This window comes from Notolabrus celidotus, chromosome 15 (assembly GCF_009762535.1).
Source record: "Notolabrus celidotus isolate fNotCel1 chromosome 15, fNotCel1.pri, whole genome shotgun sequence".
NCBI classification, from domain to species: domain Eukaryota; kingdom Metazoa; phylum Chordata; class Actinopteri; order Labriformes; family Labridae; genus Notolabrus; species Notolabrus celidotus.
In genome coordinates, this window is record NC_048286.1 from 17,780,844 (window position 1) to 17,798,928 (window position 18,085).

An 18,085-nucleotide genomic window follows, 5' to 3' on the forward strand; every position below is an offset into this window, starting at 1 on the left:
TGATTTATTCCAAAAGGATGGTACGTTTAGTCTTTATGCTGGTGACAGCTGTGTTTCTTTGCCTGCATTCTTCACACATTTAAAATTAAAGAGTAAAGAAAAAAGCAACAATTATGTCACTTCCTCTCCCTCTAAAATCTTATTTGTGTCTGAATGAAGCATCCCCTAATGACCACATTTTCCTCTCCATGTGGTCTGTTGGAGAACAGACACATTTTTGTTTAGCCAGAAGTTCCTTGTTTACTTTAATCACCTTGTTTGGGGGATTATGAAAGAAAACTTAACTGCTATAGCAGAATGGGGAGTTGATGAATACCAGAAAGGTCGGCTGGTTGCCGATGGCTGTCTGTCTGGTGCTTATTAAAGGAAACAGAGAGCTTTCTTTCAGTTTCAATGTGTCACATGAGGGAAGTAAGCCTCACTCCAGAACTTTAAAAAAGACACATCTGTTTTACAGTGCAGCCACTGGTGTTTTTTATAAACTTTTAATGGTTTATGTATAGATATTTGTAAACGAAACAGGCTATCTGTGTACATGGACATTTTGATGACACTGAGATAACTACACTTAGACATATGTGTGTTTGAAGTGGTTTGAGATTGGTACTTCTAAAGTCACAGCCTCCAGTAGTCTCAGCCTCAGGTAACCCATTTGACCATTTCCAAAGTCCCTTTGTCATTTTTATGGATGAGGCCACCTGTCTTCTGTGACAAAAAGTAATCTCACAGTATCTCACTCACACATCAGTTTTATATTGCCAAGCTTTGTTTTCAAATCTCCCAAGTCTTTGCTGTGATCCTGCTTGAGGTCTTGATCCCCTGTAAAGTACACAACCACACTGCTGTTAGGGCACCTGTCTACATAACATCTTTAGACTTAGTTTATCCATTGATGCCAGCTGACAAGAGACTGCAGAGTTGTTCTACCATCATTTGTATAATTTACTCAAATGTAAGATCATTCTCTCCATTGGTCCCTTAGCACAAAGAACTTAAATCCACACACAACAGCTCAGATGTCTCTGATTGTCTTTGTCGATTAATTATGTTTGAGCAGAAGTAAATCTCGTTATTCAAGCTGTCACTCAGACAGTATGGTTTCAAAATTGTTCATACTGAGTCAATGGGATAACTACTTTATACTGCATGGGGTTGTTGCCTTTTAAAAACGCTCCTGTGGCAAATTTTAATTACTTTTCACAAATGTCTTATTGTTTGCGACCATAATAATCCATTCCGATCCACAGAGAGACCAAAATTTACATCATTAAATAAGGACATTTTTATTATCGACTTAAATCAGGTTGTTTATGATTTAATGAAACAATATTTGAAGTTCCTCAGCTGAAAGGCTTTTTTTCCACTGGACACCAAGTTGTATCCTTGCTGACAGAAAGTTGCAGCCTGACATTTATCATACATTTCACATTACGCAGTAATACATAGATTATTCTCGGGTCCCCTCAAGCCTGTGACACCTCAACACTATGGAGATAAAAGAATTCAGAGAGCAGATGATTTTGCCTGCCCAGTTTGAAGTATGAGCCAAAACAAACTGAGGGCCATAAAGTCAACTATGATATACTGCTGCAGTTAAATGACAATGCTGAATTTTCTGAATCTAAAAGACCAAACATTTTTTTCCCCTGGCAGACAACTGTGTGATTTTTCAACTACAGTAATTTGTCAAGATTTGTAGATTACTAATCCAGGGGAAAAGGAAAATGATACAGAACATTTTGACTTTGAGAAAGTGGTATTTCTGTGTATTTTTATGAAATAAGAAATACACCTTAACACTTCATTATAATGATTCTGCTTGTGACGAGCGATACATTGAATGTCAGTTTTACAAATAGCAATATGTGAAAGCTACATGGATGCTCTTTATCACCTGCCAGTTGTCATTTGATTCGATGCTCAGAAACCCGTAAAAACAAATTAAGAATGCCTATCAATGTTGCTTTTTATAAAGGAAAAACTGATGTTAGCTTGTATGTATTGGTATTCACCCAACACACCCTCCCTACAGCACACAATAGAGGGTATTGTTAGAATCTGTGGCAATTGATAATTTTATTTATAAAAGTACAAAAGTGCATTTAGGACCGTGCCCTACTGAACCACATGTGGAAAGAAGACCACATTGTGCTGTTTTGATATGTGTTCCTCCTTACAAACACAAGTTCCATTGTTACTTGATTTAGGGGAGAAAAGATGTGTCTGGGTTTCAGGAGATTTGACAATAGGATTTCAGACAGACACAGGGTTTCGATTTAGTATGAAGAGGGACCCTTTCTATGGGTGGTAGAGAGACAAGGGAGTTATTAGCTGATTCCCATAGCACAACACCACCACCTGATGGTCTTTAAGTTGCACTGCAAGTATTCTAAAAATGAAGTCCCAAAACCATTTACAGTTCTTTTTGATTGCTTAAACACGATTTTGAAAACAGGACCGATTTTGTCAAAACACTACAATTCACACAACCACACACACAAGTAGCAGAACACCTCCAATCCTTTGCAAAATGAAACACTCTTGTAAAAACTATACACTTATTTATCAAAAGCATATATTGTTACCATATGAAACACACACGTTTCATATTAATGAATTCTGTTTGAACCAGTTACACACTGCTGCTGCTGCTGCTAACCTAAAACACTTTTAGTAATTCTACTTCTCAGTGATACGAGTACTGGAAGTGAAGTACACAGAGAAAGTGCAAATATACAATAAATTCACCAAACACTACACAAGAGCAATGCTGCAGACTGATGAACATATCATTTATTTATCTCTATATACTCAAATCATTCAACATGTCAACATTGAGAATCTCAACAAAACATGCCCCAGTTGTAATGCTACTACAGTAGTGTGTATAACACTGTAAGCTCAGCAAACATCAGACAAATATAAAATACTGTATCCAGCACAGGTTAAAATTACAGTAAAAAGAAAAGAAAAGATCTGAAAATACAGCACAGGAAATACTAGACATTATCTCTTTATTGTCACCTGCTGCATTTGTATAGTGCTTAAACCTGATTGGTGTGTCTACAATTAAGCAATCATGTGTCTGCACACCTGATGGCCGTGTTTAACCAATCGGCTCATAGGTGTGGTCATTTGACAGTCAGTGCTTTCTAATTGAAAGGAAGTGACATCATATACTTCTGTGTCTAATGTATACAAGTGTGTTTAGTATTTTGCAAATCACTGTGTGTATTGTTTTGCATAAATGTGAGGCTGACATTGTTCTTGTAGTGGTGCAGATTTTAGTTTTAAATGCAGTAAAAAAAAAAAAAATTGTAAGCACTATAAAAATGCAGCAGGTGAGTTCACCTGCAACTGGATACAGTAATTTATATTTGTCTGATATTTTCTGAGCTTACAGTGTTATGCACACTACTGTAGTAGCATGACAACTGGGACATGTTTTGCTGTGATTCCCCATGTTGACATGTTGAATGATTTGGGTATATATAGAGAAATGAATTATATTTTCATCAGTCTGCAGCATTGGTCTTGTGTAGTGTTTGGTGAATTTATTGTATTGCACTTTCTCTGTGTACTTCACTTACAGTACTCTTATCACTGAGAAGTAGAATTGCTAAAAATGTTTTAGGTTAGCAGCAGCAGTGTGTAACTGTATCAAACAGAATTCAGCCATATGAAACGTGTATGTTTCATATGGATAAATTAGTTTAAAGTTTTTACAATAGTGTGTCATTTTGCAAAGGATCAGAGGTGTTCTGCTACTTGTGTGTGTGGTTGTGTGAATTGTGTGTAGTGTAATAAATGGTCATCCAGCAATTCATTAGCACTGCTTAATGTTAATCGTGTACACAGATTATTACAATAAAGTTGTACTAGACACACAAAGTGGTTGAAAACAGGGATGTTATTGGTGAACACTTTTCGTTTTACATTCCCTGACAAGGGGTGGCGATATTTTCTATGTTTGTCATCCTTCCTCGGTGGTTTTGCACAACAGTCATCCAACATGGCGGCCCACAGGATAGCATGTTCGGGGTTAAATGCCCTTTATTCTTCTGTGTGCGCCCCAAAGCAGGTAACTGGCTTACTTTATGTCATAGTGTATGGTGTGAGTGTCCTGTCAAAACTGCTTCGTATAATATGTCAGATAGATTAGAAATGCAACATTCTAAGTGTAAGTAAGGTGTGTGACTAGCTTTCTGACGTTAGCTTCTTAGCTAGTGCTAGCTAGCATGTCGAATGACAAACTATGAACTGTTACATTCGGAAAAGTTTGTATACTGCCGTAATTATTTCAGTATTGAAGCTGAAACTTAACGTTTGTTGGGATTTTTGTGTGATGGCGTCTGAAAGGTTTGATAATCATTGTGAAGCTAAAGGTTTCTTCAGGTCTTACCTGGGTCAGAACACCGAGTCTCTTTCACACCTGTCGATAAGTCTATGTTCGTCTTTGGTATGGCAGGGGAACAACTGAAGACCCCATTAAGTCAGGACTAAATTCAGTCAGGTGGTGGTATCTGTAAGAGGAACATATTCCTGGAACAAGTACATATCAGAAAATGTGACAACTACTTAATCTTCAAAAAAAAAAAAAACCTCAAACATTGGCTAAAAACAAATTAGACATGTACCCATACCTAAATACTGTTTCTGAATCTGATGCCTGTTTCCAGGGTTTTTTCTTTATTGATCTTTTTAACCTTTTAACCATGTTGTTGTGTTGATTTTGTCTGCCTGTGTTTTGTTAGTCTTGATATTGTCTACCTGTGTTTTGTTAGTCTTGATATTGTCTACCTGTGTTTTGTTAGTCTTGATTTTGTCTGCATGTGTTTTGTTAGTCTTAATATTGTCTACCTGTGTTTGTTAGTCTTGATATTGTCTACCTGTGTTTTGTTAGTCTTGATATTGTCTACCTGTGTTTTGTTAGTCTTAATATTGTCTGCCTGTGTTTTGTTAGTCTTGATTATGTCTACCTGTGTTTTGTTATGCTTGATTTTGTCTGCATGTGTTTTGTTAGTCTTGATATTGTCTGCATGTGTTTTGTTAGTCTTGATTATGTCTACCTGTGTTTTGTTAGTCTTGATATTGTCTACCTGTGTTTTGTTAGTCTTAATATTGTCTGCCTGTGTTTTGTTAGTCTTAATATTGTCTACCTGCGTTTTGTTAGTCTTGATATTGTCTACCTGTGTTTTGTTAGTCTTGATATTGTCTACCTGTGTTTTGTTAGTCTTAATATTGTCTGCCTGTGTTTTGTTAGTCTTGATTATGTCTACCTGTGTTTTGTTATGCTTGATTTTGTCTGCATGTGTTTTGTTAGTCTTGATATTGTCTGCATGTGTTTTGTTAGTCTTGATTATGTCTACCTGTGTTTTGTTAGTCTTGATATTGTCTACCTGTGTTTTGTTAGTCTTAATATTGTCTGCCTGTGTTTTGTTAGTCTTAATATTGTCTACCTGTGTTTTGTTAGTCTTGATATTGTCTACCTGTGTTTTGTTAGTCTTGATATTGTCTACCTGTGTTTTGTTAGTCTTAATATTGTCTGCCTGTGTTTTGTTAGTCTTGATTATGTCTACCTGTGTTTTGTTATGCTTGATTTTGTCTGCATGTGTTTTGTTAGTCTTGATATTGTCTGCATGTGTTTTGTTAGTCTTGATTATGTCTACCTGTGTTTTGTTAGTCTTGATATTGTCTACCTGTGTTTTGTTAGTCTTAATATTGTCTGCCTGTGTTTTGTTAGTCTTAATATTGTCTACCTGCGTTTTGTTAGTCTTAATTTTGTCTACCTGTGTTTTGTTAGTCTTGATTATGTCTACCTGTGTTTTGTTAGTCTTGATATTGTCTACCTGTGTTTTGTTAGTCTTAATATTGTCTACCTGTGTTTGTTAGTCTTGATATTGTCTACCTGTGTTTTGTTAGTCTTGATATTGTCTACCTGTGTTTTGTTAGTCTTAATATTGTCTGCCTGTGTTTTGTTAGTCTTGATTATGTCTACCTGTGTTTTGTTATGCTTGATTTTGTCTGCATGTGTTTTGTTAGTCTTGATTGTGTCTACCTGTGTTTTGTTATGCTTGATTTTGTCTGCATGTGTTTTGTTAGTCTTGATATTGTCTGCATGTGTTTTGTTAGTCTTGATATTGTCTACCTGTGTTTTGTTAGTCTTAATATTGTCTACCTGTGTTTTGTTAGTCTTAATATTGTCTACCTGCGTTTTGTTAGTCTTAATTTTGTCTACCTGTGTTTTGTTAGTCTTGATTATGTCTACCTGTGTTTTGTTAGTCTTGATTATGTCTACCTGTGTTTTGTTAGTCTTAATATTGTCTACCTGTGTTTGTTAGTCTTGATATTGTCTACCTGTGTTTTGTTAGTCTTGATATTGTCTACCTGTGTTTTGTTAGTCTTAATATTGTCTGCCTGTGTTTTGTTAGTCTTGATTATGTCTACCTGTGTTTTGTTAGTCTTGATTATGTCTACCTGTGTTTTGTTAGTCTTGATTATGTCTACCTGTGTTTTGTTATGCTTGATTTTGTCTGCATGTGTTTTGTTAGTCTTGATTGTGTCTACCTGTGTTTTGTTATGCTTGATTTTGTCTGCATGTGTTTTGTTAGTCTTGATATTGTCTGCATGTGTTTTGTTAGTCTTGATATTGTCTACCTGTGTTTTGTTAGTCTTAATATTGTCTACCTGCGTTTTGTTAGTCTTAATTTTGTCTACCTGTGTTTTGTTAGTCTTGATTATGTCTACCTGTGTTTTGTTAGTCTTGATTATGTCTACCTGTGTTTTGTTAGTCTTGATATTGTCTGCATGTGTTTTGTTAGTCTTGATATTGTCTACCTGTGTTTTGTTAGTCTTAATATTGTCTACCTGTGTTTTGTTAGTCTTAATATTGTCTACCTGCGTTTTGTTAGTCTTAATTTTGTCTACCTGTGTTTTGTTAGTCTTGATTATGTCTACCTGTGTTTTGTTAGTCTTGATTTTGTCTGCATGTGTTTTGTTAGTCTTGATATTGTCTACCTGTGTTTTGTTAGTCTTGATTATGTCTACCTGTGTTTTGTTAGTCTTGATTTTGTCTGCATGTGTTTTGTTAGTCTTAATTTTGTCTACCTGTGTTTTGTTAGTCTTGATATTGTCTGACTGTGTTTTGTTAGTCTTGATTTTTTGTAATTGTGTATCATATGATTTGTACTGTGAGGTTTTAAAGTCTTACTGTGTCTGTGTTGTGTAGGTACACTGCCTTGGGACTACGGATTAAATTTAGCATCCGTGCTAAGTCCAGCGCATTTACCTTGATGCTCAATGCATTAATTTTGATTAATGTGCATTGTCACAACTCAATAAAAAAATTAATGAAATGAAATGAAGTTATTTAGACACACTTTTGTTGCCCCAATTCAGAGACTAGCGTGTTGAAAAGTTGGTGCTCACCTTACAAACACGATATATTGGATATATACAGTATATCAGTAATATATCAGATACAAGGCCAGGTCAGAGGCCAGTGTTACGTTGCTAATTTCTTCAAAAGTTTTACAAGTTTACATGTCATGTAAAAAGCTTTATAGTTGTATTATGAAACTACAAAGTCATCTCTTTAAATCACAGAATAGTTTGTGATTAAAGGTAACTGTTCATTCAATGGTCATCATTATGTAGCAAAACTGGCTCGATTTTGTCTGATCGGTCCCCATTTCCTTCAGACTGCAGACAAATTATAGCTTCCGATTGGTCAATAATTATGACCCAATCAATGCTGCTTGTATTTGGTCACACAGAGTAGAAGAGGATGCTGTTTTCTCTGTAGCATGCAGCAGTGTTAAAGAATCAAAATTGATCTGATTTTAAATTCTACAACCACAACTAAGTAATATTCACTTATTGTGTGTAGTATTCAAGGGCAAATATTGGTTTACACTCCCTAAAAAATGCTTGAACTCTGTGCAGGCCATTAGAAGCTGCTGGGGGATGATGGAGCAGGTGAGGAGTTACTACGTTGACTGGAGGATGCTGAGGGACCTCAAGCGAAGACAGATGGCCTTTGATTATGCGGATGAAAGGCTACGGATCAATGCCCTAAGGAAGAATAGCATCCTGCCCAAAGAACTCCAGGTACAATTAAGTATTTTGCTGTATTGGTTACAGTAACTGTGTCTTCTGTGCCATTCGTTGGAGAAAACATTCTAATAAATGAGTACAAAGTCATCTGTGATGCAAAGTTAAGTTGTAGCAGTTCTGCTTCTTCTGTAGTTATGGAAGGGGAATGTTTATGGTTAACCCATTATTGTTTAAAATAAACAGAAAATAACTCATTCTTTAAAAATCTTTGCAGGAGGTGGCAGATAAAGAAATCGCAGCACTACCACGGGACAGCTGCCCTGTTAGAATACGCAACAGGTGTGTGATGACTTCAAGACCTCGAGGAGTGAAGCGAAGATGGCGACTGAGCAGGATCGTCTTCCGTCACTTAGCTGACCACAACCAGATGTGCGGTATTCAGAGGGCGAAATGGTGATCCATGAAAATACATCTGGACTGGTTCATGATGAATCAAAATTGGAGGACATTTTCTTTGAAACAGACTTGCTTAGGCCTTTTAGTGTCTGGAATCTCTGGAGGTAGAGCAGTTCCACCAAGACCTGCTAGGGAAAGGAAGGTGATTGTTTTAAAAGTGAATCTACAGTGATGACTGCAGCACATTTTCAGTGTTATGTCTATGCTGAGTAGTCCTATATCCATTCTTCAATCTTGAAGTCTCCTTCTGTTTGTTCTTTTTCTTGCTCTTATTCGTGTGAAAAATATCCAAATACATAATTTAAGAGTAAATGACACTGTTAACAGAAGCAAATGCCCATGAATAGTGTTATACTCAGAAATGTATGAATAAATACTGTTATACACAAATAACTATTTCTGTTTATTGTAGAAGTGCTTGCAGGGACTAGCAAGTTTTATGGTTTCATTACAACAACATGTTGAATGTAAATTATTTTTCCCACATCATGGGACATTTGTCAGCTTTCTTAAAGGTTTAAATGACCCACAGAAAATGAAAGCTATTGTGTGTGCTTTTTGCAACTTTTGATGATAACTTAAAGCTGCTGTTGGTAGTCACAGAGTAAACATATATTCAGAGTAGGGATGACCACAATGAATCGATTATCGATTAATTGATTGTTAAGAAATTACTCGAAACACACATTTTTGTTTTCAATTTTCCGTCACGTGGAACAAACATCATGTGGTCTCATATTACACTCATCTATCAGGGAGGTGTTTTAAGTTTAAAGCATGTTTCGATGTGAATCAGCTGTTAAAGGTGTTGCGCACAGCGGAGATGCTCAGCTGGCGGCTGTGCGTCAGGTCTCCACGTGCGCTTTTTAAAAGAGGATCAATACAAAACTGCTGCCAACAACGACACGGACACAAAGGTTGACAGCTTTGAACAGGATATTTCCCACCTTTGGATACAAAGGCAACAGACAGGTGGGAAATTCTGGTACGCTACGTTTACAGACCAGCAACATCAGAGCCGTCTGGGCTTTTCTCCAGCGGGACTGATTATGACCCGGTTGCGCTCCTGGCTGACACCTGACCGAATACACATGATTATTTTTCTCAATAAGAACGAGTAGACAGAAAACTGGACACTGTGAGTCTGAAGTACTTTTCTGTTAGTATTATGAGCCTTCACTTTATAAGATTATGTCCGCGGAGAATATTTTAATGAGCCCGATCGTTGATATTCTGCGTGTCAAACGTGTACCCGTATTCAATCCCGTCAGTTATATGCATTTTGTTGCTGTAGAAAATACAGTTTAGGGGGAAAACAACGTATTTGGCATTGCATTCCAAAAATCGATCACGGAAAATACTTAAAATGTGCATCCCTAATTCAGAGAGAGGGACTTTGATTGTCAACACTATCCCTCCCAACCAGATTTCCTCTTAGCCCCCCGACACAGATCGTGTGCAGTCATGATAGTGCCGGACTCATAACCAATCGGAGGACGTAGTAGAGAGATAGAGATTTTGCAAAGTCTCAAATTACCATTTACCCGACGAGTACCAATGGGTATTATGACCTTTTCTCCAAACCCAGCAGAAAAAAAAAGTAACGTTTTACACCATTCCTACCAACAGCAGCTTTAAGTAGACAAGTCCTGTATTCTATTTCAACAACGTGGATATATTTTCTGGTCGTGTTTGGTTTCTTAAAATACTTATCAAAATGTTCTTTGTTCATGATTTTGCAAAATCTCCTTCCTCAAACAGCTCTGATGATAAATCCAGAAAACAATTAAGGCTGTCATTTTCTTGGGTTCTAAACTAGATACTACAATATTATATTGTGTGTTACTATTATATTTCACCATAAAACTTGAATTAAATGAAATTGTATTTTATAACACAAACACTTGCTGTATTGTATCATAATGCATTTATGGCGTACACAATAAAATAGTCCATAAAGTGGAGCAATACTGTATGTCATCAAAGCTTTACATCCATTTATTTTATTGTGGGTCAAAGTGTCACGCCTACAAGGCAATAAGGAAAATACAATACAAAGTTTACATTAATACTTAGTTTTTCTCAGTCTCTTTGGTAAATTTCTCGAATCATCCTCGACATTTGCAAAGCAGTAAGTGCATTTCTCAAAACAATTTGTACAAAGAGCAAAACGCAAAGGATTACATGCAAAAGCCAGTATCTTGCTCCAAATCCTTACTTCACCTCTCACAAGTAAATATCTGTGTCAATGAACATGTCAGTCAGAGTGACAAGTCCTTGTGTCATTGTGTACGGATAAGACAGTCACATTGCTTAGTCATGTTGTCAATATAACAGTGTACTCTGGGGGACGTTCGGATGTAAACTATGGCTAAAGTTTTGATGACAGTTATTGTAAATTGTAAGTTACACCTTAGTGTATGTGGGAGGTTGATTGCAAGAGACTGGACAAGATTCACATTTATGCTTTTACAGTTTAATTTGTTGACAGACCATGCCATTGCAATACAGAAAGAAAAAGACATCACTGCATAGCACAAAGAAAAAACTAAAAAACAAAAGTAGAAATGTGAACATAGGGGAAACTGTACATGCAGTGCTGTAGAAATTACAGTGCAGTGCAGTCTTCTACACCTCCTGACGTTCCTGTCTGTTGGGCCTTTGTTAGAGAAAGTCAAGATTCACCTGGGAGAAATTTACCAATTCAGGCCAGATTTAGAAAAACAGTCTAATGGAAATGTACAGAAATATGACTGACTTATTCTGACAACATGTTCAACCATTTTGCATGTGAAGACCTATGTGATGAACTAATGCCTAAATGTTGTGGAGGGTGAGACTATTCAACAGAGACCCATTATAATACATTTTGATCAACATGACATAAGCACTTGATAATGTAGGAAACAGCAGAGAACTGTACATTATCATTTGCATGGATGTACCAAAGCATTTGCAACTTGTTCAAAGAAATGAGAAACTGCTTTTTGGATGTGCACAAGTGACACAATGATGTGAAGATTGAACAAGTAGTTTTGAGAATTTCAATTCTGATCTGAGAAATGTACCATATCGACTGGGAAAAACTAAAACATTTAAGGAAGAAGTTAATGCAATTTTTTTTTTCAGGTTCATCAAATTGACCAGTAGATGGCAGTTGTGCGCTTATGGGCTTGTTAGTCTACCAACATTAAAAAAGAAGAAGGACAGTCATTCAATTACTGCGTGAGAATATTGCACTCGAGCTAGTACAGACAAGAGGACACATCACTAAAGTGAGCTACTAACAGAACTAGAAACAGAGGACACATGGCTCTAACTGAGCAGGTACATGGCTTTTCTTTATCCATTTGATGAACGCGGACAAGTACTACTGATTAAAGCTGACTCATACCTAATGAGTCTACCGAGAAACAATGCTACGTTAGCTAACATCAGTCAACTTAGAAAGAAAGCTACTGTTAACCGGTACAATGGGTGTTAGTACATTTTGTCAATCATACTTTGTTTTTGCATCAAAACCTACCTTTAACGCAGTTGACAAAATAATAACAGTTTAATCGGGTCTGATGACATGTGGCTGGCTAGCTAACTAGCTAGCTGTGAGCTAGCTATGACTGGAGTTAGTCCAACATTCTTACAATAGTTTCTGTCCATGGTTTCGAAATGAAAGTGGACAGGTGTTGTAGTCTTAAATGCCATCCGTTTGTTTTGTGAACTTAGCACGGAGAACAATCTGCGTCAGCATGATGAGTGGTATTTAAAGTGACATTTGATTTGAGCCGGTTACTGATGCTATGTCATGTCTTGCCATGCCGATAGCTTGCCTCCCTCTTCACCAGGGGCGTCAAACTCGTTTCAGTTCAGAGGCCACATACAGCCCAAGTTGATCTGGAGTGGGCCAGACCAGTAAAATCAGAACATAAAAACAACTCTAAAATGTTCCCTTTGTTTTAGTGCAAAACAGTACAAGTACATTCTGAAAATGTTCATATTTAATGAACTATTTTTCTACAAAAACAGCTGTTGTATTTTTGACATGATGAGTCTCATAGTGGGCTGAATATTTCACTCTTTAAGCCCTGAAACCTGCTGATAACACACCAAACACATGTTACCCATTCATCTGACAGAGTAAAATATTTACTGCAAAAGATCAAAGATTATCCATCCATTATCTTGACCGCTTATCCCGTTGGGGGTCACGGGGGGCTGGAGCCTATCCCAGCTGGCTTCGGGCGGAAGGCAGGGTACACCCTGGACTGGTCGCCAACCTATCACAGGGCTAACACAGAAAGACAGACAACCATTCACGTACACACTCACACCTCAGATCAAAGATTATAATAATGAAAAAGGTTAACTTGATTATTCTGGAGCCCTCAGTTCCAGCATGAACAGTTTGCTTGCTCGAGGGGTGTAGTGCTATACTGCTCTAAAAAAGTCTGTATGAATCTCAACCAGATTATGCAAACAGCAAGTAATCTATTTTCTCACTTTGAGAACAAATGTCCTGGAAAAAAAAGCGCTGTTCAGGTGTGCTCCGTCAGCACTATGATTTTATGTGACCCAGAGGACAAATCTGAAGTAGTAGTTACTTTTATTAAACAATTGCAGTTAATGTCTTTTCTGTAATTTTTTCACGTTCCGCGGGCCGGATTGGAACCTCTGGCTGGACGGTTTTGGCCGCATGTTTGACACCCCTGATCTTTACTGTCAGAGTAGTCAGCCGAGGAATCAAACACTCAGCAGGAGGCAGCAGTGACTGTTGCCGCCCTCTGGTTCAAAGGGCCGTTAGTGAGGTATCACCGACCTCACTGACGGCCATCACTAGGTCGCTGCAGCAAACTGTTGGGCGTTCTCAACGAATGTCAGGAGGAGGGTCTCATTCAGGATGAGTTGGTTGAGGTGTAGCAGATCATTCTCTGATTGGAATATCAGCCCTTCAACCCCAGGGGACACACTGAACCTAAAGTTGCTCACAGACGAAAAGTTATTAGGTTAGAATGAATCATATTAGTCACTGATGGACAGGCACCTGCCTCCACCATCGGCTCATGAATACGTGCGACTTGGGGAATGTTGACATGTATTGTGAAGCCTTTTGGGTGGTGAAGAGAGACTATAAAGGGGTATGAATGTGAGGTCCGTTTACAAGCATTAAACGGATTACACAAATACACTTCAATTAAATTGGATTAATCAGTCCTATTTACCTCTATGCCATTCCCAGTGGTGCAAATCAAGTAGTTGTGTTGCATAGTAGAGTCACGTTTGTATGGTAAGTGGTATATTATATGTTACATATTTTTGTTATTTCCTTCCTTTTAATTTTCCTAATACTGTGTGTATTGAAGAACAGAGGCGTACTGTTTGAGGGGCAGGGGCAAAAAAAAATAAGAAGGGCACCTGCTGTAAGGCTTGGGCACTAGTGCACAGGAAATTACAATTTGTCAATGATCTGATTCTAGCAGCATTCTAAAGCACAATTTCAGGTGGGTAACATGACAGTAAGAATCCCACAGGATACAGACTAGATTTTGTCAGACCCCTGATGCCTCTGTAATCAAATGAAACTATTTAGTAGTAATAAGAGGGATCTGGGGTCCTACCCCAATAAATTCTGAGCATCTAACACTTTATCCCCATTCATTATGGTAAATATGTGTGCAACAATATGCTACAATACAACAAACTATAGCTTAAATAATTAGGCTGTTTGCCAAGAGGGCACTTCATCACAATCACCTGTTAGTCTAACCTCCTGAAGGGCACCTGAGATGGCATTTTTTCAAACATGAGTACACCACTATTGTAGAGAAAAACAAAGACAAACTTGTTCAGTGTTCGTAACTTGTTAGAATAAAACATGACTCAAATTTGTAATGTTGAGAAACAGATGGATTCATTGAGCAAGCAAGATGAGTAACTTTTATGAGCCAAATAATCAACCAAAAGTTTCCAGGTGCTCAGGGATGTGCTGTTCTCACAGGTTGTACTCTTTTCCAAAACAGATCAACCAGTTGGAGGCAGATTTGCAGGAGCTGGGGTCACTCTCAGAGAAGGCAGAAAGGAAGAGAGTGAAGGAAGTGCTGCAGCAGGAGCAGAAGAAGGTGGAGAAGGAGCTTGCACTCAAACGACAACAGAAGGAGCAACAAGCCAAGAGAGAGGCAGACCCTTCTGCTGCATCCAAAGCAACATACACAGTCAAGATCAATAACTATGGTATGGTGCCATTGTTTATTAAGACTACTGCTCATTCTTTGTTGCAACAAAGGTCCGTGAAGAACTTTAAAAGTATCTTAATATTGCTGATATTTCTGCATCTTCCTTACAGCGTGGGACCAGTCTGAAAAATTTGTCAAAATTTACCTCACTCTGAAGGATGTGCACAAAATTCCACCAGAAAACGTGGAGGTCAAGTTTACAGAAAGGTAAGGTGTAAATCATCCTACTGGTTATAGACAGAGTTTTAATTGAAAAAATAATAATCTTTCACTAACCATAGAACTGTTTTCATCTCTCTCCCCTCTGCAGCTCATTTTCTGTTTTGGTAAAGGAGCTAGATGGAAAAAATCATCAGATGACAATCCTCAACCTGCTAGGTCCTGTCGATGAAAAGGACAGCTATAAAAAGGTGAATTATCGGTTTAAAGGATTTCACTCTTTTTGTTATAGATGGGAAATGGCATGAGTTATTTGGAAGCAGGAAGTGGAAGATATTAAGTACAATTTTTCCATCATGAGTTTGGATTGATGTTTTCATTTCGTTGTATCTTGGAAACATTGTTTTAACGATTTCTGAATCATGACTTTTAAAAATTCTGAATGGATACTTTAGAGCCCTAATTCTTTAAGAGTTTGGATGTTGTGTAGTTTGATAAAAGCAGAATTTGATGGTTTGTAAATCATTTAAAGCCTTAATTGAATTGAAATACTGAAAAGAGAACAAATCAAGTGTTGTGTTTAAATGAGCATACATCTATCATAAAACAATGATATTTTTAATTTTTAACATTTGATTTGTTGTTAGATATGGGCTTTAATTGATTAGCAAACCATCAAATTCTGTTTTTATCAACCTGTTAACCAGCTGCCCATCTTTCTTATAAGCAAATTAAAACACTACAGGACAGAGTAGCCTCCAAAACAAACTCACTCACTCAGTAACAATGCTGATTTGCTACTGTTATTTTCAAGCTCTCACCGCCAAGCTTTGGGTCAGCAGTTGCTTGTTTCTGTTAGATCCCAACAGAAGCAGAAAACATGGGTATCTAATCGTCTAATAAACTCTTCATTTTGCCATCTGCTGAAATTAGACCCAGTGTCTACATCCAACTGTAAAACTGAGTTCAATCTACTTACTTCTAAGGAAAATCATGTTGGCTTTTAAGAAGGTCTTTAACCACTCACTTCTTTTACAGATAAAAACAGACATGGTCCTGGTCATGTGCAAGAAGCAGACGACAAAGAAGTGGGAGTGCCTAACAAAAGCGGAGAAGCAGTCGAAAGATAAAGAGTGAGTTGAAAAATGCAGAGGTTTTACATTTTAGAAATTTACACTGGAAATGGTTTGCAGGAATTTAAGTGGCATACAAAAACAAATAAGGTAGTACAAAATATGCTATAATGCAGATAATGAGTACCATTACTACAATACAATTGATGGTAATGGTTTGTCATTAAGTAATGACTTAATGGTGTTTGAACCTGTCGGAATAATTACCACAGGTAGTTTTTGATACCTTGCCAGTATTCTTAGACAAACCTTGGCAATAACTTTTGACAGTAGCTGGAGACAGGCCAGTTTCACACTGTAAGACTGAGTGCAAATACCACATACCAGATTCTGGTGTCAACTGGTCACAAAACCAAACTGATCTGCTTGCATCAAAGACCTATAACATAGACACAACCACTGAAGTTGATGTAGAGTTGGCGTGCAGTGGAAGTTGGCTAATTCTTGAGCAGATGGTTAAGAGGCTGACTTTTTTATGAAGGTGTGTGGATGCAAATTTTAAACTAGATACATTGAGATCGTACAAGATTAGCTTTATAGAAAACATATCTTGTAATCTATTTAAGTTGCCAACGCCTACTTTTATTACACTCGTTATTACTAGTGCAGAGCAGTAGACTTAATATGAAATTATGTAAATGAGACATTCATTTTGATATGACTGTTCTAAATGAGGCTGCATTGAAAAATTGTCCCATACCTGACCACATATAATATTTTTTGGAAAAGGTAATATTTCATGTAATCAATAATGTCCAGACTGTTAAGATAACTACAGACCCCAGGCACATAAGAGCAGGAAAATCAACTTGGGGAGGGGCCACTTCTATTGTGGCCACACTGCAGTCTGCTCTCTGCAGTGCACTACCGTGTCTGTGTGCCAGGTGTCACTGTAAGTGCAGCTTAGGCAGGTGCAAACAGGACAGGAATGAGAATCCCACCTCTATACAAACTGTTATTGTCCTTCAACAGTAAACCTGCGACTGATGACAATGCAGACCCCAGTGATGGCCTAATGACCATGCTGAAGAAGATTTACTCAGATGGAGACGACGAGATGAAGAGAACCATCAACAAAGCCTGGTCAGAGTCACAAGAGAAGAAAATACGAGGGGAAGGAGGAGGAGACATGATGGACTTCTGAAGTGCACGCACTGTCATCTGCTGAGAGCTGCCAGGGATCAACTGTCATGACTTGAATATAATGTGTGTTGAAACTTAAAGTCAAGTATATAAATCACAATCCCACAACAATATGAATTAACAAGGTGAATGGATCTAAAACTAACATCCCTGCAGGCCTCAACCTGGTAATGTGTGGAAAATCAGACAACCTGTGTTCTCATACCCATTCCTCATGATGCAAAAACCTGTCAGTGAAAGCATGTACAAATAAGGAGGCTGTCCAGCAGATGGCGACATCAACATAAGACTTCCTACACATCCAACCCTACTTTTTGTATAGTCCAATTTGATGTGTCAAGGGTCAACATTGCACTTAGTTTTAATCAAGTAAATGTTCATCACCACTCATAGTTCTAAATGAAGTGCAATATTTTAGACGATCTCCTCTAAATATTGTACCTGTCCAGTTATTCTGAGCAGATATCCATGATGCTTTCCACTGTTCATATGCCAAAGAGATGACTTCTTTAGGTACTTCATATCAGCATTTTATTCCTTGTCATTCCCTGAATACCTATTCCTGTTCTTCAATGCACTAAAAATGTTCTTTGTAATTCCATAATGTGTGTTGGGCTTATCTCTTTCTTTAAGTGCTGTTAACAATAGCACTTTAGTGATTTCCCTTGAACATTTGTTAATATGCTCAACCCCTGTTTTTAATTTGTCCACAAGTTGACTTTCATTTTGTCATATCTTACATGTGTTGCTGCCCATTCTCAGGCTTTTCATGAAGTTCTTCAAAATATAGATCTCAAGTCTTATTTGCCCCTGCTTGTCTCCTGGTTTTGTGATTTTAATTAATTGTACCCACAAGAATTTTCAAAAAGGCCTTACACGATTTTAAACCCCACACTACTCTCACAATCTAAA

The 18,085-nt window shown here is 37.5% G+C and overlaps 2 protein-coding genes across 2 annotated transcripts; both read left to right on the forward strand.

Annotated features, from left to right (window-relative positions):
* Positions 1-3,949: 3,949 nt before the first annotated feature.
* On the forward strand, positions 3,950-8,904 carry mrps14 (mitochondrial ribosomal protein S14). The gene is made up of 3 exons (XM_034703447.1): positions 3,950-4,081; positions 7,945-8,109; positions 8,330-8,904. The coding sequence occupies exons 1-3, from the start codon at positions 4,013-4,015 to the stop codon at positions 8,510-8,512; spliced, it is 417 nt and encodes a 138-aa protein (XP_034559338.1). The 5' UTR covers positions 3,950-4,012; the 3' UTR covers positions 8,513-8,904.
* Positions 8,905-11,698: 2,794 nt separating this feature from the next.
* cacybp (calcyclin binding protein) lies at positions 11,699-17,980 on the forward strand. The gene is made up of 6 exons (XM_034703722.1): positions 11,699-11,838; positions 14,526-14,736; positions 14,849-14,945; positions 15,049-15,148; positions 15,936-16,030; positions 17,003-17,980. Exons 1-6 carry the CDS (start codon positions 11,821-11,823, stop codon positions 17,172-17,174), a joined length of 693 nt encoding a protein of 230 aa, XP_034559613.1. The 5' UTR covers positions 11,699-11,820; the 3' UTR covers positions 17,175-17,980.
* Positions 17,981-18,085: the final 105 nt, after the last annotated feature.

Coding starts and splice junctions, on each gene's coding strand:
- mrps14 (XM_034703447.1), top strand. CDS start 4,013: ATGGCGGCCCACAGGATAGCATGTTCGGGGTTAAATGCCCTTTATTCT. Junction 4,082..7,944: donor CTGTGTGCGCCCCAAAGCAG/GTAACTGGCTTA, acceptor AACTCTGTGCAG/GCCATTAGAAGCTGCTGGGG. Junction 8,110..8,329: donor TCCTGCCCAAAGAACTCCAG/GTACAATTAAGT, acceptor AAATCTTTGCAG/GAGGTGGCAGATAAAGAAAT.
- cacybp (XM_034703722.1), top strand. Junction 14,946..15,048: donor GAGGTCAAGTTTACAGAAAG/GTAAGGTGTAAA, acceptor TCCCCTCTGCAG/CTCATTTTCTGTTTTGGTAA. Junction 15,149..15,935: donor AAAAGGACAGCTATAAAAAG/GTGAATTATCGG, acceptor CTTCTTTTACAG/ATAAAAACAGACATGGTCCT.